Raw genomic sequence first — 21,751 nt, 5'->3', positions numbered from 1 at the left:
CAGGGGACATGAATAGCAATGCTGCTTAAAAATAAGCCCAGACTGACAACGCATTGAAGTCCTATTTTATAACACCAGTGATTTCACTTTTGTATCAGGGTACGTTGTGTCTGCAGAAGGTCTAGGATAGGCTTGGATTTATTTTTGATGCAAGTATATTTAGCTGATAAACAACTTGTAAAACATACAATTATTGGTATTTGTACTTTGAAAGTACTTCTTCCATGTATAAGTGACACAGTGAGAGTTAGTCTCCAAATGAAACCAATACTCATTGAAAAGCTGAACATCTCAAACACTTGTTGCTTCTTTTTTCCAAACGTGAGTGAGTTAACAGTAGACAAAAATGGACTTGTCCCGCCCCGGAGGAAACGCATCCTGCCCGCTGATTGGCTGTGAGTATGCCGAAGCAGTGGGCTGATGGCTTGCTTAATGAATATGTATATCACAGGCCCTGCTCGGTCAGGCCTCACCCTGCCTGTCATCGGAACAGAATGTGAGATGTGGTGATGTCATTTCTTTCACCGGAAATCCAAGCACATCATTTCACATAACAGCACATGTTTAATAATTTAAAGTTTGGGATAACACTGCGTTGAATTTACAACTGCTGTACGCACAGTAAAGAATACAGTTTTGTTGTGGTGTTTGTAGTTCTGCATGTTGCTGAGTTGGTTTCACCCCCCCCCTCCTTAACTGTAAATTTTAAGCCACACCCCTTCCTGACAAAAATGAAAAACCTCTCTGCGTGCTACTTCAGGTCATTTAGATCTGGTTTCAACGTTGGAAGAACTTGACAAACAGGTTGTGGGAACGCCTCTACAGCCGGAAACTGTGGCTATATAAACGCACACCTTTCTCTTCGAAAACCAGAAACTACGAAAAGAGCTCAAACACTGAAACCGCGGAAACTCAACGCGCCTGATTTACACGAGAGCCAATCCCCGCTGAAGAATTGCAGCTAAGCAGACGCTACTCTTAAGCCGATCAGCCCGGAAATAAAGCAACAGAAGATAAACAAGTCACTCGGATCTTCCACAAGTAACCACTCGCCACTATGATGATGCAGCAAGAAACCCCCTCGCAGAAGAACTCCCTGTTCAACGCCATGAACCGCTTCATCGGCGCTGTGAACAACATGGACCAGACCGTCATGTTGCCCAGCATGCTCATGGACGTCCCGCTGGAGCTGGAAGAGGACAGGGAGATGACAAACTCCATGAAATCGTACGAGGACGAGGGTGACATGTACAGCTACTACGAGCTGCTCAAGTCCATTCGCAGGGACATTCAGTGGGGAGTCAGGCGAGCAGAGGCCGATGAGAGGCGCAATGAGAGCATGGTAATCAGCCGCAAGAACTCCTCCGCGTCCGTCTCCTCCGCATCGTCACTATCATCCTTTTCGTCCGAGGAGGAAGAGGAGGAAGACGAGGATTTGCAGAAGCAGTTCCAGTTCCACCTGACCGGGCTGCAAGGGGTGCTGTCCAAGCTCACAGTGCAGGCTGACTCTCTCACCAAGCGCTACAAAAAGGAGATCGGGATCTGCCAGTAAGCTCAGAGCCGCAAAAACTAAAAAAAAAACAACAAAAAAAACCAGAATTATTTATATTGGACTGGCTGAACTGACTTTTCTCAATTGGGTCTTCTTGCTGCTGCTGTCACTACTGATGAAATTTATGGACAAGCATTTGAATGGTAGAGAAAAAAGGCAGCTTATTTCTCTTTCTACTCTGTGGTATTATTGACTGTAGATGTGTTGAACCTGATGAAAGCATGTGTGTACTTGACACGAAACTAATATGTTGTTGCACTCCAAAGTTGTGTACACATATTGCATTCAGCACCTGTGATACATAGATGAAACATATTTAAAACCTTTTTATTTAATGTAATGTATTTTGTATTACCTCACTCTGTATAGTTTGAGAGCCAAATGTTATTTCAATGTTGGATGTGAGGTGGACTGCATGAACTACAGGACCTGTTGTCTGAACCTCCCCTCTATAGGGGGATACTGACGAAAGATTCAGCTTCCTGTTGGTGCTGCTGAGGATGTCAGTGTGTTCAGATGTATGTGTCTCTGTATGATTAGTTCTCATTCAAATATGATGTGTATGTGACTTTAAATTATGCTTGCATGGAAGGAGGCAGATGCTCACTGTAGCTGTTGCCTGTGATCTCCTAATGCCCTACATGGCCATTGAACCAGAATCGTGATAATGCTTCTGTATGGAGCATAATGAGGGTTTCCACAAGATGCATTGTTATTATTGTCATGTGTTTACTATTATTATGGTATTATTGGACATGTCCATCTGTCAAAATAAGCAAACGCTTTTCTTTGCACCTTCTACGCCATTTTTGTACTTATTTGTTTCTGAAAATAAACTTTTGATATGAACTTACTTCACTTGTTTTGTATGTTTTTCAGACATTCTGTTATGATCAAAAATTACATCACAAATACTGAACTTGGCTTATACATAAGACCAACTTTTTTTTTTTACACAAATAGGCCAACAACAAATTCTACTAGTATAGCGGTTACCCAACATACTATAGCTTTGCACTTTATAAAAAAGCCTTTTTTCATACATTTTGTTAAACAGAACATAAGAAACAAATCTGAGACTGGGTCAGCAATTTAAAAATTTGAAAAGACTAAAATATGCAGTATAAAATGACTAGGAGCACTTTATAAAACATTGAATAATAAGGACAGACACATTGTTGTCTGAAGCTCTTCTTGGGAGTGTCTTCAGTTATGAAAACAGGTTTAATTCAACAGTAAGAGTTATTTGGCACAGCTTTTCATTAAATTAGCATGTCTTGCTTTTGTAAATGCTGTTCAAGTGTTTTATATCTGTTAAGATTATATGTAATTCCTACAGCTAAAACTACAACCCTTTTGAATGTGAATTTAAGATTATGAAACAAAAATCTGAACATCATTTGCAGTCTTTTTAACAACGTGTCCTCTCAGAAGTGAATTGACATTTACCTGCAGGTTGAAGAATGTTGCCAGTCAGTAAAGCTTCAAGTGACAGACCTTGAACAATCTGAAGAGCCTGAGGGGTAATGCCGCGTTGTTCAATAATATAATTTATAAAAAGGCCATTTTGAATGCATGTAAAAGTAATTTTGCTTTAAGTTATTTCAAGGGAAATATTTCCGGAGAATAGAATAAAAGTGAACCGTACAGCACTGTAATGTCTGCAGGCAGGGGATACATATCACATTAAAAAGTGTGCACTGAAATATGTTGATTTGCTTTTTACTTTTATATTTATATATTTTTTGCACAAATATATGTGTGCTGATGTGCCTGCACACGCAGGTCTTGTTTTAAGTTCAAACTTGCCAGTTTGAAATAATAAACAAAAGATCTCCGTCTTTGTTGTTTTAGTAACTGTCAGAAACAGCCTCAAAGGCCAAGAGGAAAATGGGTGCAGCTTGGGTTTCAGTGTCACATTAGGTCAATAGTGCCACACACCCATTTGCCACTTGTATTCTTTCACACACACACACACACACCCGCAACATTTACATAAAACCCAAACACATGAGAGAACATGCAAAAATGTCTTAAAGATAATGTTCAATTGGCTTTATTCAGTGGAAAGACATAAGCAGAGGACACAAAAAGTCACTTTAATGGTCCTCTTTATTCTTTATTAGGATCCCCATTAGCACTAGCATAAGCGTTGGCTATTCTTCCTGGGGTCCTCACACACACACACAGAACAAACATTAAACAAAACTAAAAGCAAAATAGAACAACTCATTTCATCATATGAACAATGGTATATGAAGTGAAACAAAAATGGTCATCACATTTTAGCCATCATCACAAGGCCAAACCACAGGCACAGTAACGAGAAACGAGTAGTGGACACATAATGGAATAGAGAATAGTTGACATTAAACCCTAAGAGTTTAAGGGAGCAACTCCTCAAATGTATTTAAAGAAAATCACCCTGAAAATATCTTTATTTTTCTTTGGTTCAAAGCGTTTACAGGAAATGCTGCCACTCCTATGCACATTCCGGAAAATTGGGATAAAGTTAACAGGCCTTTCTGTTTTTCACTGAATGAATCTACTGGTCTCAAAAACATCCACTGAGATAAAACATAATCATTAACCTTTGGGTGAATTCCAGGGGCTATCACTGAATAGCAGTAGTTTTACAGTCAATCTCAAAACACTTTTAAGCAGCAGGACACAAAACTTCCTGAGGCCTTTTGATAGTGTTTCTGATAATGAGATCCAAATTAATTTGTAAACATAGGGATATTAGCAGTGCTCAAACCGCAGAGTTTGACAAGAAAGTTTGCTGATATCAGTCGCGGGAAAAGACACAATTTAATTAACTTTGAAATTATTAACAATAAATAAGGGTAGTATTTTATTAAAGCAGAGCAAGCAGGGTTAAATAGTCAAAAGTGTTAGGGGTGCAATGACCTGTGAAAAGCATTTACTGTTAAAGCGGTGTGAAGCTAAGTTGGACCACATGTTGGGTATTTTAATAATGCATCATTTCAAGGTTGTATTGGTCATATGCATAGCATATACAACGTATATGTTGGCAATGAAAATCTTATATCCCATGCTCCTCCAACAACTCAACATACATGGTGCAAATAAGATAAATAAATATGTTATAGGCTGTGTTTTGTATGGAAAAAAATGTTGCTAATAATAATTGTGCATAATGCATTATGTAGTCACTTTGTACATACTGTTCAACGCTTGTTGTTTTTAAATGTGCTCTAAATATGGAAAGTGGACTGCTACTTGGAGAGGTCCCAGTTCACCTCCTATGCCCTGCTGTGGTGCCCTTGAGCAAGGCACCGGACACCTCCAATCCCGCCTCCCCATTGCTCCCCGGGCGCTGCACAATAGCTGCCCACTGCTGCTAGTACTAGGATGGGTTAAATGCAGAGGACCAACTTCACTGTGTGTGCTCTGCTGTGTGCATGTATGTGACTAATAAAGAGGGTTTCATCCTCCGACTCTATTCTATCTATCTATAAAAACACTTGACTTGATGTATTCAGTTTCACTACTGACTGATGTTTTGAAACCAGAAAACACCTAAAAACCCTACTAACATGGGAGGGGATTCCTCCAAACCTGGACAGTTTTGTTTTTTTGTTACAGTGAAGATAAACCTGAATGCATTCAAAAGTACAACGAACATACGCAGAGTTATACTGTAAATCAAAGTCTCGACTAACATCTTTCCCTCCGATGAGATAGCTAAAACGCTTGCTCTCTCCCTTTTGTCCCTTTGTGCGCACCGTAGAAACAGGAAGTGCAAGAAAAGGCTACAGGACAATAACAACAAATTGAAGCGAATTAATACAAAAATAAACCACTGTGACTTAAAATGGATAAAATAAACTCAAATTCAACGAGTAACGATTCACGCTGCGTGTTTTTTAATACAGATTCAGAAGACTATCGATGCGTAAGTAGCTAACGTAACTGTAAAGTAATTTTCGCTTTTTGTTGCTAATTAGCTCGTTAGCAACATAACGGTTACTTTGAACTCACTAAGGTTTGGTAATTATAAGCTCCAACTGATATATTTATTAGTAATTGGATGTATACGTTGATGTATGAATGCCTGACACCTGCATGGTCCTAATGTTCATCAGTAACCATGTAACTGAGCTTTCAGTCATCTTGCATGCTAGCTAACTTCAGTAACTGGTTGATTAGTACCATTAAAGTGCATCTAATTTAAACGAGCTAATCTCCACTTGTTACTGAAAAGCTAACATAACTCAACTCGATTGTGTCCGACAAGCTAACTTGAGCTAACCCAGCTGAGCATTACTAGCTATAAGTATTTTAAGCTGATGTTTCTCATACATTATGAAAGCGTTTTTACTCACATTGGTTTAGAAACGAGACATGCAGGCTGAAAGAGTCTCTTATGAATAGTAGGAACATGATAAGCATTGTCTTATCTGAAAATGATAACATGTGATCCTGTTTTGTCAGCTGCATGTGATAAAAGTACACTAACAACAACATGAGTGACAGAGAAATGCCTAAGAGCTATCATTTCTTTACCGAATTACAACTTTGAATGGCTTCTATAATGTAGTATTTCAGTTTTACTCTACGTTATTTTATATCATCAGTCTTGATTATTATTATAAGTATTGAGTATTTCAACCTTTTGCTACTTTAGTTACTTTGCAGATTTGGTTTGATAATGTGATGTATAAACATCACTTAAATAAAACTTGAATCACACCTGGAGTAACATTCACAAGCTACCCTGCAGCATACAACGTATTTAAAACTAGCTGCACATTTTACCAGCTTTAATAAACGCATTAATGCATCAATAATTTTAATCAAAACATATAATATATTATTCTGAAATGAACTAATTTGCATATGTGTACTTTAAGTATATTTTGATGCCAATACTTTTGCACTTTTCCCAGAGTAACATTTTGAATGCATGACTTTAACTTGTAACCTACACTACACTGGTCCTACACTCTGGTACTTCTATTTTTACTTAAGTACAAGATCTGATTACTTAATATAAAGAAATATTGTACTTTTACCTCCGCTTCAGTATTATAGAACAGCTACACAAGTTACAAGTTACACATTTAGTTTTGATGACTCACAGGGAACACTGTATGTTTTAGCGTAGCTACATTTAGGTTACTGTTTGGAATTGTATGCAAGTTGAAAAAAAAAAAAAAAGGCCTATTAATATTCTGCATAAATGCTTAATCAACATAGTGTAATCCAAAACAAGATCCCTTACCATAGACTTAATAATAGCTCAAACACACAAACTGCATAGATTCAGATGATATTGCATTAAATTGTAAAGGTGGTTGTGGTATTCAGTCCACACCCTGCAAATATGTGGAGGAGAGGATAATAAAGCAGTCAATAGTTCTTGTATGCAGAATAACTTGTCAGGAGATAACCGACTGAATCAAGACTGAAGTAGTGTTGCCGTGAGCGTGTTAAAGGGAGTAGGTGCAACTTTGCATGCGAGCAGCTTAAGGTTGTGATCCACACTTAACTAAGAATGCTGCAGTAATGCTGTCTCGCCTTGAGCCCAGTTCTATATTTTCCCGTCAAGCAGTATCTTGTAATTGCAAGTCATCGATCATAGGGTCCCTTAAGCTGTCTCAATAACCCAGATACAGATGGCCCACATTGACCAAGCTGGCTCTACCAGTTTGAGTTTAGTATCACTCAAAAAAAACAACAACTAAGTATTCCTCCATTCCTCATAATTTTCATCAGTATTCATCATAGGAAAATGTACATAAAACAAGATATTTCATTACATTTTTTTATACAACAATTTGTATAAAGGCTTTTCAACACTTTTACAGATCAGTACTTGGGAGCCATCATTTAAATATAATTAAAACAGTAATAATGGAGTAGAAAGCCTCAGAAAAACAAATCCCATAGTGTTGTAGTGTATTCAGAAATCTACTGCAAAAAACATGAGTCACTTCCGTAAATTCTATAAAACAGTCATGTTTCCTGGATTTTTTGCATAGATATCTCTGTTTTATTTGCACTGTAACACATGCAATTGCAGGTTTCAGATGGATTTGAAGATAGTCGTCTGTTCTTGCTCCGAGGAAACATGTGTAGGACATTGTGTGCTCAGGGCCACAGCAGAAGTGTTGCACAGCTCAGTGTTGACATGTCCTGCTGCAGAACTACAATGGGGCTCTTTCATTTCCCCTGAAGCTTTTTGAACTGACTCACACATTTCTCATTGTTTTCATTCCTCTGTTCCTCTTCTTCCCTCCTCTCAGATCAGCTTCAGCTTTGATGTTGTTTTGCACAAAGTATGTAGAGTGTCAAGTTCTAGGTTGTCAATTTTCTCCGCTGTCATTTAACAGCACTAAATGCATGTTCAGATGCGTCATGCGTTTGGAGGTCATAAACATCTTTACAGGTCTTATAGGTGTCAGGTAGCAGAATGCAAAAACTCACATTTCTGATACTACTGTTGCCTGAAGTAGATGCAAACTCCATTTGGTTCTACTTCCTCTAATTACGCACATGCTTGCAAACAAACACAACAGACATGCTTGAACAAATAGCAGTCTTGTCAACCCAGTAATTTCTGAGCCTATGATTATAATCATGGCAGCGCTGTGTTTATATTGCACTCCTCAGGAAGTTTGCACAGTGCTTCAAAAAATATTACACAAAGAAAATAATGAATGGATTACTCTACATTTTGATACATTGATTTTTTTATTATTAATGGAGGTGAGCCATATCATAATGAATTGTTTTTTATTTACAGGTGGTGATCTTAACAGTAAAACGAGCCACAGGAACCTTCTCCTTAGTAGGATGGTAAATATTTCCTCCCGTTATTTATTTCTCAAACAAACCTTCACTTTTATTTTACACCAGTTTTTTCCATGATATCTGATTTGGCAGGTTTTTTTTAATAATGATTTGTTCCCTGTAGATTTAAAATATATGAAAACTAGCTTTGCAAAAGTTTTATGGTGCAGGAGATACACTTTGTCAAACACACTCATTGTAAACATTACTTTGTTTGTTTGCAAGAAATCACTGCAGGTCATTTGAACTTGTGCACACTGTAACCACTTCTGCCACCCTGCAATAAATCTCATCTTTGTTAAGCCTTTAATACTTTAATAGCTTTTGTTGAGGCTTTGTCCAAGTTGTTTTGATTCTACTTTGGGTTCATTTTAGATGTGCTTTGCAGTGTTGTTGTTCTGGCTACACCCTGGGTGTCAGTTATGCATGCCAATAAAGTAAAAGTTATTAAAGCCTATTGTAAAAAAAGAAAACAGTGGTGTGCATAACTGCATGCAACATTTGCTTTTGAGATGTTTTTTTCTAATTAAACAAAAATATTTATATTGAACTTTTTCAAATTCCAGGCCCCTGTTGAATTAGAAATTACTTTAATTGAATACTTTTTAGAAACAAACAAGGGAAATGACTATGTTGGGACAAGCATCTCTTCTGTCAAAACAGACATTTATAATTTCACAGAAGTCTTTGACGTATTTTCCATTTATTTCAATAGACAGTTGTATTTTGCTTGTGGCTTCTAGTGGCATTTTGATTAACTGCATCTTAACATTTTGGCTTCAGCATTTGGCTTTAGCGGTTTCTTTTTGGCCGGAGAAATCATTCCTTCAAATGCTGCTGAGCAGGTCTCTGGCAGGTTTTCTGCAGCTCTCATTAGTTTCAGTCTAAAAAGGCTTTAACGGTCAGTAATCGTACCCTAAGCTAAATAAAATCCCCAGATAAACGTTTGCTGCAGAACCGCCGGGATTTAGTTTACGTTTTTATGATGAAGGCCTACATGTGTGCAGTAAGCTACTATGTCATTATTACAACATGAAACTTAACCTGTTTACTTTCAGTTGGCAAGAACCATCTCACTGCTTTCTTATCTCTCCACAGTATTTTTATGCTCCTTGTGATCTGGCTACTTCGCAGATATCACTCTTTGGCTCAGGTAAATTTCCACTACACCACAGTATGTTTTGCCACTCTCTTTTTCTCCCATTTCTGTTTGCTTCATTGCCACCGGAAATATGTTCAATTAGCCATGGCGAATCTTGGCATAATTGAACCCAATTAAAATGCACAGATTAATTAATTGCGGAGTTAATTGACTCATGGTTGTTCTGTGATAATGACGGCTGTCTTTCCCCTTTAGGTCACACAATGACTGAATAATATTAGTGAGATGTGCTTTTCCCGCCACATGTTTTTCTTTTATCCACAATGCTAATGTCTAAAGCTGATGAGTGCGTGAGTGTGCAGCCCGCTGGTGTTTTTTGAAGCCAGTCAGGCAGGTCTGTCAGGTTTTGCAGCGCTCCACGTTATCCTCCTAATCTGAAGTAAATGACAGTTTAGCACGATGCTCCGATGGATCCTATTACCTCCGCACCAGGTCGCGCAGAGTAGCTTCACCTCCTCCAGCTCCTCTCACACCACACACTGTCCTTACCTCCATCCCCTCACAAAGGTTACCTGTCAGTCATAAATACTAATGCTCTTTTTTTATGTTTTTTTTATGTCTCTCACTCCTGTTCCTCTGTAGCTGGGTCGTTGCTGGACACAAAAAGGGCTGGGTGTATGTGTGCCTTACCAATTCTAACCACCTCTTCACCTCTAAAACATTTGTAGCGCACAGATTATACATTTTTACTTTAGTTTATACTGAAGAAGTTAAGGACTCTTCTTCCCTCCACCCTGTGATATTTTCACAGCGTTGTCACCAGACACGCCAAGCTGTCAGATGCATCAGCGATCATTTGATGTATAATTTGCCTTTCTCTATACGTGAATATAAATGTGCTGCCATATTAAGTTGGGATGTTTTGTTGGAGAATCCCGCTTCAAGTCTTCCTCTCATTTTTTTCCCTGTGCAGAAGATGATCCTCAACCTGACTGTAGCTGCCTTCTTCGATAGCGTAGCATATGTCATGGTGAGTTACCCGAGTCTGCTTCACTAAACACCCACAAAGCACAGATTTTTTATTTTTTTGCTGGTTTGTAAAAATACGTCTCTTTGCTGTTCTTCCTTCTTACCTAGGGGGATTCACATCCAAAGGGATCGCTTTGTGACTTCCAGGCCTGCTGGCTAACTTACTTTGGTAAGACGAAACTTAATTATTTAGTCGCAGGCACACTTTCACCAATAGAGGTTGAGTACGCCAGCAAAGATTCAACAAAGACATCTGTTGAAGAGCTCGTAAATCACAGTGTGAAATAATATTACTTTGTCATTTCCTCTCTTCTTTTTTTTTTGGCTTGACACTGATTGCTCCGGCTTATAGCTCCATCTTTCACCAGAGCTTATTTGAAATGCAACGCAGTGAGTTATTACTGGAGGATATACAGGCAAGAAAGTGAGCTTCTGAAAGCGATAAACGGATGTTTTAAATAAATATATAATGGTAAAGTCACTGCTACCAGGCAAAGAGAGAACTAAAGCCTTGCAGATGTATATAAAAAACAGAACAAAAAAACATATTGGTGTCTCAAAATACCAGACTTTGTTTTTGCCTTTTTTTTTTACTGTCTATTGTATTTGAATATGTGTTCTGTTGTGTCTAACATTGAGTGTATGGTAATTACTTCTCATTGAATGGTTATATTTTTTATTGACATTTTATTAGAGCAGCAACGATTAGTTGTCAGTCGGTCGAGAGAAAAATAATCCTGACTATTTTAATAATTGATTAAGAATTTAATTCATTTTTAATGAATGACTTTCCCGCCTCTAAAGAATGGCAATTTCCAGCTCGTCTCAATTTTATATCATATAAAACTGATCTGATTGAACTGAATCTTTGGTTTTGGGGCTGACAAAACAAGACATATATAGATCACTTTGGCCTGGGAAGGACATTTTACAAGATTTTCGGACACTTTGTTGACCTAGTGTAGAATCCAACGACTAATGTAGAAAATAACTTGCAGATTATCCAATAATGGTTACAAATTGGATAATTGCCGCTTTATATTTGTGTCTTGAATTTTTTTAACAATAATTTGGCAACTCAAGTTGTGCACGCTGTTCCTCTGCTGTCAGTAAAAGATGGAGAATGTTTACATGCCATTTTGAGATACACAAGTTGTCAGGGGTGGAGGAGTATTCACACACCCATGCCAAGAATACCACACCCGTAACGATGGTGTAACATGTAGGAGTCAAGCACCACGCTGAGTCGTTATTGGCTCATTGCAGCTATTCAGTACATCGCCCTCAAACCAGACGCCTCAGTGTTTCATCATTGATTTTCCTCCAATGAACGCATCATTTGGGTTAGTCAGACTCATCTGCAACCTCTCAATCTGGTGATATTGGTAGGATTTCTTGGACTCAAGAGGGCAGGATTGTGTTTACCTTGGATGCATTTGTTTTAATTACAGTTCCTTTAGCCTCACATAGCATAAGGGCTGTTAGTTAGGACTGCCTGCTAATGCAACACTCCTCCAGGCCTGTTTTATTGGTCTCACAGGCAGACACACATCACCCTCACACACACTCAGACAGATACAGGGTAATGGGCAGTGAGTTAGTGCTGCAGGGTTGCTGCCTGTCACCTCGGTTTATCACGAGGATCCTCACGCTTAGGACAAACGGCCGTACATAAACACCGGCTGAGCGGGCACTTTGTTCTGTTGCGGTGCTCCGAGTCTAGAGGGAGCCGCATAGCGCAGCTTTGCTTTTAACTCGGACTAATAAAATGTTATGAAATGTGTTTGAAATGGAGGAGGACGGTAGCCGAGGCAGCATCTGGGCAGGTGGGGAATCGGAGCTGTACGTTGTTGAGTTTTAAAGCAGCGCTTCGGCTGTTGTCAGGTTATGTAAGACACGTTGTGACGGTGATTTATTTTGACAATGACATAGACAGCCAGCCCCCTTCTTTCTTAGTCACTGCGCACTATTCCTAAACATTGCTTGAGTGTACACGGGGAGCGCATTTTGTGTATTTGTGTGGGGGTTTTTGGTGCGAAACTGAGTAAGCTGGGTCTGCGGCTGAGAGAATCCATCATTGTGACGACCAGCCCTGCCTGTCCTGTCAACAGAAACACACACACACACACACACACACACACACACACACACACACACACACACACACACACACACACACACACACACACACACACACACACACACAGAAAAGGGCTGAATACGAGGGCAAAAAAATGAAGTGAGCTTCCTAGACTCTCTTCCTTGTCTCTGTAAAATATATTCCTTTCTTTCCACTTTGCTGACTTTGCCTTCCTTTCCCTTTCCTTATTTCTTTTCCTTTTCAGTTTCTCTACACTGGCTTTAGTCCACTTTGTCCGACTCACCCCCTCCTCAACCCGCTCCTCGCTCTCGTTCTCATTTCATCCTCTCTCACCCCCCCACCCCTGCTTATCTCCCTTTGCTTTTCCACAGTTCATCATTATCTCTCTCTGAGTTCCCCCCTCTCATCCATCACCCTTAGCCACAGGTTTCCCTCATATTACTGCAGAATGGGCCTTCATTTATCAAAAAGTGGAACACACACACACACACACACACACACACACACACACACACACACACACTCATACATACAAGTGTGTTTGGACACACACTTGCAGGTGCATGCTGAGGGGAGCTGTCTTGTAATTTGACCTTGTTGTTTTTCCCTGTGTGTGTGTGTGTGTGTGTGTGTGTGTGTGTGTGTGTGTGTGTGTGTGTGTGTGTGTGTGTGTGTGTGTGTGTGTGTGTGTGTGTGTGTGTGTGTGTGTGTGTGTGTGTGTGTGTGTGTGTGTGTGTGTGTGTGTGTGTGTGTGTGTGTTCCTGTCCCTGTCCCTGCAGACTGGAGTGCCTTGGCCTGGGTTTGCCTCATCACAGTGAACCTGTACCTCAACCTGGTCAAAGAAATCAGCACCAACAGATATGAGAAGTGAGTCAGGGACAGTTGTTTCCTTTATCTCTTTGATGATTTTTTACATTTTAATTTTCTTGTCTATTTTTTGGGGGGAAGTGACAAAAAGTCCCCAAAAAATAAGAATAGTTCTGACTTTAATCTAACAATTCTGGAAAAAAACCCAAATGTTTAAATGTATTCCCTGAAAATTAACACATAATTAATTTTGTACTTTTTTTAAATCTCAGAATTCTGACTTTAATGAGAAATCTGACTTTTGTCTCACAGTTCTGAGATCTGAGAAATCAGGACTCAAATTTGTTTTATACTTTTGGTCACATCCCCAAAAATGTTCCTCCTTAAATAGAAAAACAGAGCCATATATAAAAACAAATATATTTGATTAACTATATTCAATATTGGAGAAAAAACCTCATATTGAAAACATTTTAACCAGAGAATGATAGGCTTTTGAATTACTTCCCGAAATAGTTGCTGATTATTTTTTGTAAAGATCCACTAATTGGTCCGTCCATTAATAATTCAACGTCTTTGTCCGTCGTGTGTAGGATTTCTGTCACTGTATCTTCCTTTAAATATAATATCCCTCTCTTGTTTTGCGGTGGCCATTTCCCTCTGCGTGTGTGCTTATGTTTGTGTGTGTGTTAATGTGCATGTGTTTGGTCTGCCAGAGCATGTGTCTCCCCACAGAGCATTGACAGCCCCCTCCCTCCCTCCCTCTGTCCTCCCCCCTCTTCTTTTCTGTTCCTGCCGAAGCTCTAATTGAAAAGGGAGTGAGTGTCAGCCGTTGTGTGTGTGTGTGTGTGTGTGTGTGTGTGTGTGTGTGTGTGTGTGTGTGTGTGTGTGTGTGTACTCCCATCTTCACGCTTTGTGGCTCTATGTTTCTGTCGCTCAAACTCCCATGAGCGCTCTCCGCAGCGCAAGTGTGAATATGCCTTGTGTGTGTGAGATACTTTCTCATTTTCCATGCCTAGCGAGGAGCTTGTGACACAAACATTCCCCCAATTTTTTTTTAAAAATGTATGCGTTCTGGGGGGGGGGGGGGGGGGGGGGGGGTGGAAGGTTTAGCAAGTTAGTGGCAACTCAGTTTTGGGACTCCTACCCATCTGTGTGTGAGGGGTTGGGCTGGTAAAGGGACATGCCCCCCCCCTTTCCCATGGGAGTTTCCCTGCATTGATTAGCAATAAGCCAGACGATATAATGGTGTTATAACTCAGAAGTAGACGGTTTTATGAGTGCAGGGAATGGGGCCGGATAGGGGGCCAAAATTGTCTTGCTTCAGAGCCTCGTCAGCTGCACACCTATTTTGGGTCCAGAGGGACAAGTTGTGAGGTGGATGTGTCTCTATTTTTGCGTTGGGGTGGACACACAATGAAAAAAAAAACCCTCTGCGCTTAATAGGTCAGAGCGAAGTGAAGACGGGGTGTCTGGAGGGGTGTCTTGTATTGACTGCACACACATAAGCTGTGTGTGTTTCGGCAGGCGGCGATGTGGCTTTGCATGCTTGCGCAATTACCCATCAGCCCCCCCCTCTACCCCCAACCTCCCGTCTCTATCTGACACACACACACACACACACACACACACACACACGGAGTGATGGCACAGTGTGATGGTTTATGAATGAAGAAATCGCCAGAGGAGATGGGGGAGCGGAGGCTGGATGATCTAAGAGTGATTGAAGTGGATGCAAGAGAGGACGGGAAGTGTGTTTGTGCGTGTGTGTTTATGTGTGTTTGAAGGACAGATTCAGGCAAAGAGGAAGAAGAAGAAGTGGTGTGAGGCTGTGAGGAATGAGATTGAGCCCTGAGAGAGATTTCTATATGAGCCAGCGTGTGCGTGCCTGTGTGCCTGTGTGTGTGCGTGTGTGCGTGTGTGTGCGTGTGTGTGTGTGTGTGTGTGTGTGCGCGTGCAGGTGTGTGCGTGCGTGCAGGTGTGTGAAGTGCAGAGCACAGAGCGGCCCTGCTGTGCCTCATTAAGCCCATGTTGTGCGCAGCTCCGGACCTCGTCATCTCCCTCTCAAAGTGCTGCGAGTGTGTGGTGTGTGTGTTGCAGCGCGCCCGTGTGCGAGTGTGTGTCTGCGGGGCTGCCGGCTCTCGACATTGATTTCCTGACAAGCCCGCCCCCCCCCCCCTCGCACCAATCATCACACCGCCGACTGGCAGCACTGATTTTACCATTTATATCTCTCCTCCCACCACCACCACACACACTTTCTCTCTCTTTGTCTGTGTCTCTTTTCGCTTTTAGCGCTTCCACCATTTCCTATTTTTCCCGTTCTCCCTTGTTTTTCTTTCTCTCACACCCCCTCTTGTGTTGGATCCAAACTCTCTCCCTCTCTCTTTGGACCTTTATGTTTCATATGTCTTTTTCCCTCCCACTATTCTGCCCTTTTTAAACCTCCAGACGTTTCCTTTTCTCCACCACCTCCCACACACTCGCACACTGCTGTCCATCAGCTGAGGGCAGAGAGGGGAGATACAGTGTCACCCAGTGTAATCAGAGTGAAGTGTGTGTGTGTGTGTGTGTGTGTGTGTGTGTGTGTGTGTGTGTGTTGTGTGTGTGTGTGTGTGTGTGTGTGTGTGTGTGTGTGTGTGTGTGTGTGTGTGTGTGTGTGTGTGTGTGTGTGTGTGTGTGTGTGTGTGTGTGTGTGTGTGTGTGTGTGTGTGTGTGTGTGTGTGTGTGTGTGTGTGTGTGTGTGTGTGTGTGTGTGTGCCGCACAAGTCGAGAGGGATTGAGTGTGTGTCAGCTTTGTCGCCACCACTCGATTGACCACACTTGGAACAAGTCAGGGCAGGACTTCCCTCTATTGACCGGGCGACGCTGTACGCTCTATAAAGTATCGACGCCCACACCTACGCCCGAAGACACTGGAGCGCACACCTCATCTGTCTGACACACACACACACACACACACACACACACACAGTGATTTCATGTGCCTCTCCAGCTTTCTCGTCCGTTTTCTTTTAAACATCTGTAATAAAGTCTAGCCATCATCGACTACATTTCTTTTTTCGTCACTTACCCCCAGAATTGATAATCCACATCCTGCTTGTGGTTTTTATGCCGATATATCCTCTGCAAATCATCTTTCCGCAACACTGAGAGTAATTACGGTTTAAATTACCATGAGTAATTGGCACTCTGGCTGTATAGGCATTTGTCTGCAACTGAAAAATGACCCCGATGTCGGTGCCAACAAAGGGATGAACTGAAGAAAATAATTGATTTAGTCATTGTTTTTTTTCTCTGCGTAGCTCCCTGTTCTCTTCGCCTATTACGAAATAAATCTCTGTCTTTTATCAGGTTGTACCATCTGATGGCATGGGGGGTGCCTCTAGTCATGGCCTCTTTGCCGCTGCTAAAGGGATACTACGGCCCCGCGGGAGCCTGGTGGTGAGTACAGCCCAATGTCCAGCTGCAGCTCAGTTTTTACGTTTCTTCAGCCTGGCCCAGCAGATTTTCTGTTAAATATATTGCCTTTCAAAGAGGGCCACATCACTGGCCTCAGTCCAGCTCCAGACAGACTCCTTCTCTTAGATTTTGTGTGCAATTATCAGCATATCTTTGAACAGTAAAACACTCCCTCAGACTCTCCAGCTCCTTTTTTGTGAACAGGAAAGGCATCATTTGTTTAGAGGGAAGTCAAAGAGGTGAGGGATAGGGGAAAAGGCCGTGCTAGCGGAATGAGAATTGGGACAGAGTCTTAATCTCCAGGCTCGGCTCTCTCTTTCCACTCGCGGCTTATTAATAGCTACAGCTGCACAGCTTTCCCCCTCCGCAGTCACACAAGTCTGTCTTCCGCTCACGCTCTCCCTTTCCTTTGTAGCCCCCCTCACCACTCTCTCTCTTTCTCTCTCTCTTCCCCCAGCTGGATCACAGACGATCACGTAGCCTGGAGATTTGGGATGTAAGTAGACCCTTTCAGCGCCGGCTTCAAAGCTTCCCCCACTGGGGGTGATGGGGAGGAGGGGGCGGTGGGAGGGCTGTCTCTGCGGGGAAATGTGAAGGGTTGCATGTCAGGGGAGCCTGCAGGGTTTTTTCCCACTTGGTGTAAGGCCAAGATGTGTGTGTGTGTGTGTGTGCACATGTGGATGTATCTGAGTCTGCCTTGTCAGATTTAGGGGAGTTGCTACACTGTGTATTTAAGTGTTTAGGATGGCTATGAAGGATTATGCCTGTCTACTGCTTTCTGCAACTGGCCCTAAGTCTGCAAAGACTCTGCCAATCCCCCAGCACTGACGCTTAGCCACGTACACACACTAATGCACACATACACACACTAATGCACACATACACACACACACACACACACACGCACACAACAACACTTTGCTATGAGCCAAGGTAATCGCGCTGCTGCTCGCAGCATCAGCAGGGAATCAATCTTTCTAAACAAATAAGCATGCACACACACAGACCGACATGCGCAGACAAACACACACACACATGCTGAACAACACATAGCTATCAGCTGCGCTAAATGAGCCTGTGTCTCTTTTATCAGCGCTCCTCTGCTCCCCGGCTCTTTCTAGTTTTCCACGCTGTCGTGGCCCGGGGGGACGAGTCGCTCAGAGGATCAGGGAATCTTCATTAGCTCTAATTACATCAAACCAGATGAGAGATTAGAGGCCAAGCAGAGCCCGTCAAGGAAAAACACATTCACTCACACACACACCCTGCTGACAGCTCGCTGGGTAAAAGCACAAGAGAGGTTTGAGTATTAAAGGTGGGAGGGGAGACATACGGGGTACAGTTAGAGACACAGGGTATTACTCAACAGGGGAAGGGAAGAGGGGCGGCATGGCAGGACGGGAGGGAGAGTGAGAGTGAGAGAAATAGATTGCCCTCGTCTCTGCCCACGCCCCGTAGTGTGTCTTCATCAGAGCTCAGCGAAGCAGCGCAGACAGGACAGAGCAGGCGGGGGAGGCTCAGAGGAGGAGGACGGTGTGAGAGGGGATGAAAGTGGAAGGAGAATGAAAAGCAGAGGACAGCGTTTTAGTGACGGAGGTGCAGAATTTCAGGGGTTGAGTCAGCAATTGGAAGCACTCAAGCGTAGCTGAGTCACTGCTCTGAGGTCCCCATCGGTGTGTATCATGGGCTGCAGTCAGACAACGAAAAACTGACCAAATAACGCTCACCACGTTGGTCCTGATTGAAATATCTCAACATGAATTGGATGGATTGTCAGGAAATGTTGCACATACATTCGTACTCCACAGAGGATGAATCCTTACTACTTTGGTGAATTATGACTTTTCCTCTAGCAACACCATACGGTTGGGATTGTGGTTTTTTAGTTGCATGTTTTAGCAACTATTTGATGGATTTCCATGACATGTATTACATATATTCATGTAACCTAGAGGCTGAATGAAGAGTGAAACATTATAAAATCTATGTTTATGTAGATGTTCATGGTTCCCATAGGCTACTGTATATTTTTTAAAAAAGACAATGTTATGGAGAACTCCAAACTTTTTACTAGATAATTCAAAGTATGGAGGTGACAGGAATAGATGGATTGCTGTGAAATTTGGGTCACACATTTAAATTCCTCTCGGATGAGATTGTAATAACTTGAATTATCCCTGTCCTTTACATTCAGTGCTATCACCAGGTTAAATTCTTAACATGTTCTATATTTATGACAAAATATCGACAAAACAATGTTTGAGTCAGTCGCTGCTGTACTTTGTGTTAAGTGCTCATAAGTTAATATAAGCATGCAAACACTCTCCTCAGATGAGACATTATAGCTGATAAACAGATTTTGTTTTGCCTTTACCGCTTCACGTTTTGCTTTTATACTGCCTTGTTTCCAGTTTTTGCTCTGCACTGTCAAAGCAATTCGTAGAAACTCTGTAAAACTGCAAATGTGAGCCTTTTGAAACTAACATTTAGCTCTGTACAACACCCTCAGCGGAGTCACCAGCATGGCTACAATCTATTCTCCTTTTAACTTTCGCATTAGTGCATGAGGTGACGCCCTGTACCTGCTCTTCCTGGCCTGTGTGTCTCCTCCCCCTCTCTCTCCCTGGGCTTGTGTCTCCCTGTCTGAGTGGTTGAACAGGTAGATCGTGATCTTTCTCTCAGCAGTAGGATCTTGTTTGTCAAAGTAAAGCGCTAACCCGCACAGTCGGGTTCCCTACAGTTCTCTGTTCTCCTACTAGCACTTCAATTAAAGCTTCTTTCATCCAGGCCTCATTCTTCACTTCAGAGTGCTGCTGGAGGGAGGGCCAGGCCGAGGCGGAGAAATTGAATCTGTTTGTGACGATCTTTCTTCCTGCCAGTTTCAGGCTTCCATCCTTGCTCACTCTTGAAATCCCTCTTTCCGTCCTTCCCTATAGCCGTTCTCCTGGCTGCTGCCTCTTTCTGCTTTTCCTTTTTATTCTCACTGTGACCTTATCCCTCTCCCCGTCTTTTAATCTGCCAATGCTTCTTTCTTATTTCTGCTCTTCCTGGTCCTGACCCACAATCTGCCGTCATCCATCCACCTTTTCCGTCCTGACCTCTATTCCTGTCTACACTTTTATCATCCCATGCCAGCTCAGAGTCTTCTCTCCCCTCCGCTCATTCTCTTTCTCTCCCTCTTGCTCTCGCTCTCTCTCCGGGTAGTGCTCAGCTGTAGAGCACAGCGGACTCTAATGGCAGATCATTATCATGCTAATTAGAGCACTTTGTAGCTGCCGCCCGTCATTCTCTCCTCCTCGCAGCCCCCCCACGCTATCGTTAAAAAGGCCACCCCTCCTTTCTCCTTTCCACCAGCCCCCCCCCACTCGTCTCTCCATCATTAACGGGACGTGCGCTGGCGTAATTGGACCCTGTTTATTCCGGAGAGCGGGTTATTAAATCACACCGAGGTGACGCTCGCGCAGGTCTCCCCTGAAACGCTTTCATCATTGTCCCGTGCCATTATTGAACCTGCGTGGACGCACACACACACACACACACACACACACACACACACACACACACACACACACACACACACACACACACACACACACACACACACACACACACACACACACACACACACACACACACACAAAGAGGATGTTCTTTGTATATTGATGTTCCCTACAAGACGTAAAGGAACACGATGTGTAAAGCAGCCTTTTCCCTCCCCGTGTTTTCCGCTGCGAAACAAACACCTACCATCCCGGAATCCCCTGCCAATAAATGTTTAATTCCACACAGGATTTTTTGGACCCCCAGGCTGGAAAAACAAGTGTGGACGAAGTTAAATTAGGCCAAGGACCTACTATTTGCATATTTGATCCTGCTTAAAGTTGCCGTTTTTAGCACACGTGTCAAGGACTTTTTGTTGGACATTTATTCCCAATCCATTTTCCTTTTGAAAGGATGTGTGCCTGTATTTATGGGTCAGACAAAAATTCACTCTCACTCCTTTGAATTCATTTGTTTTCCTCTGGGTCATGTTCAAGCCTGTGGTAACTTTTGATGTCCTCCCTCTGCACAATCTAATATGATTATCACGTAGGTGCATTTGGCCGGTGCCGGCCTGCCTGCCTGTGCCAGGTGCTCAGGAGGTCTTTGGTGTCACGCGGCACGGTCCCGACTGCTCAGAGTTACTGAGGCTGAACAGAGACGTGGTGGCCAGGAACCTGTCTATCAAAGCGAGACAAAGGCCCGTTTCATGATAACAGGGAGAGGTTGAAACTCCTTCGAGCTTACATCACCTCCCAAGAGGTTACATAACACAAGGCTGCCATTCCAACAAATCCATCTCCACTGTTTTCCTCGCTCGTCTCGCTCTCTTTCATTCACTTAGAAATACCTGACATGTTATTCTCCGCCGCACCTCCCTTGATTGTCAACCCTTCATCCCGTAGGAATGTCACACATTTCCGGTATAGTGTCTCGGCTGGCATTATCTTTTGTTCTTTGTTTGCTTCTCTATCTGCTTACTGAAATTATGTGCAGCACGACCCAGATTTGCTGAGTCAGGCCTGTTCTACTCTTAGCTGTTTATGCACAAACTGTGTTATCTATTAATCAGCTAAAAATGTTGCAAAGATTACACCACCTAAACAGCCTTACCTTTTATATAAACGTTCCTTAACGTGTGCTTGTGGGATGATTGCAAAGATGTAATTTGACAAGAGCTTACTAACAATGATTTTGCATAAACATCAGAACTCGCTCTTGTCCGGGTCCAAACCAAATCATATCTAACAATAACGTCCTTCTCAGATTGCATTGCCGCAAAGGAAATCTTATTAAATGTTTTTTTTTCTCTAATCGGTTTAGATGGCTGTAATATCTA

The 21,751-nt window shown here is 42.2% G+C and overlaps 2 protein-coding genes across 2 annotated transcripts in view; both read left to right on the top strand.

The window, feature by feature from the left end:
• The first annotated feature begins 773 nt into the window (after nucleotides 1-773).
• Nucleotides 774-2,405, top strand: LOC134867370 (mid1-interacting protein 1A-like). The gene has a single exon (XM_063887900.1). The coding sequence runs from the start codon at nucleotides 1,058-1,060 to the stop codon at nucleotides 1,550-1,552; it is 495 nt and encodes a 164-aa protein (XP_063743970.1). The 5' UTR covers nucleotides 774-1,057; the 3' UTR covers nucleotides 1,553-2,405.
• Nucleotides 2,406-5,282: 2,877 nt separating this feature from the next.
• The window catches only part of si:dkey-100n23.5, a 44,833-nt gene continuing 28,364 nt past the window's right edge, over nucleotides 5,283-21,751 (top strand). The window contains exons 1-8 of the mRNA XM_063886965.1: nucleotides 5,283-5,471; nucleotides 8,325-8,377; nucleotides 9,470-9,524; nucleotides 10,447-10,503; nucleotides 10,611-10,671; nucleotides 13,383-13,470; nucleotides 16,765-16,854; nucleotides 17,330-17,368. Of these exons, the coding sequence (XP_063743035.1) occupies nucleotides 5,391-5,471; nucleotides 8,325-8,377; nucleotides 9,470-9,524; nucleotides 10,447-10,503; nucleotides 10,611-10,671; nucleotides 13,383-13,470; nucleotides 16,765-16,854; nucleotides 17,330-17,368 (524 nt within the window). The 5' untranslated portion in view covers nucleotides 5,283-5,390. The remainder of the gene's footprint in view (nucleotides 5,472-8,324; nucleotides 8,378-9,469; nucleotides 9,525-10,446; nucleotides 10,504-10,610; nucleotides 10,672-13,382; nucleotides 13,471-16,764; nucleotides 16,855-17,329; nucleotides 17,369-21,751) is intronic.

The sequence above is a fragment of the Eleginops maclovinus genome, chromosome 7 (genome assembly GCF_036324505.1).
Source record: "Eleginops maclovinus isolate JMC-PN-2008 ecotype Puerto Natales chromosome 7, JC_Emac_rtc_rv5, whole genome shotgun sequence".
NCBI lineage: Eukaryota > Metazoa > Chordata > Actinopteri > Perciformes > Eleginopidae > Eleginops > Eleginops maclovinus.
This window is presented reverse-complemented; position numbering and strand designations above follow the sequence as displayed.

What these genes read in the sequence shown, in the direction of transcription:
- LOC134867370 (XM_063887900.1), top strand. Translation starts at nt 1,058, where the DNA reads ATGATGATGCAGCAAGAAACCCCCTCGCAGAAGAACTCCCTGTTCAAC.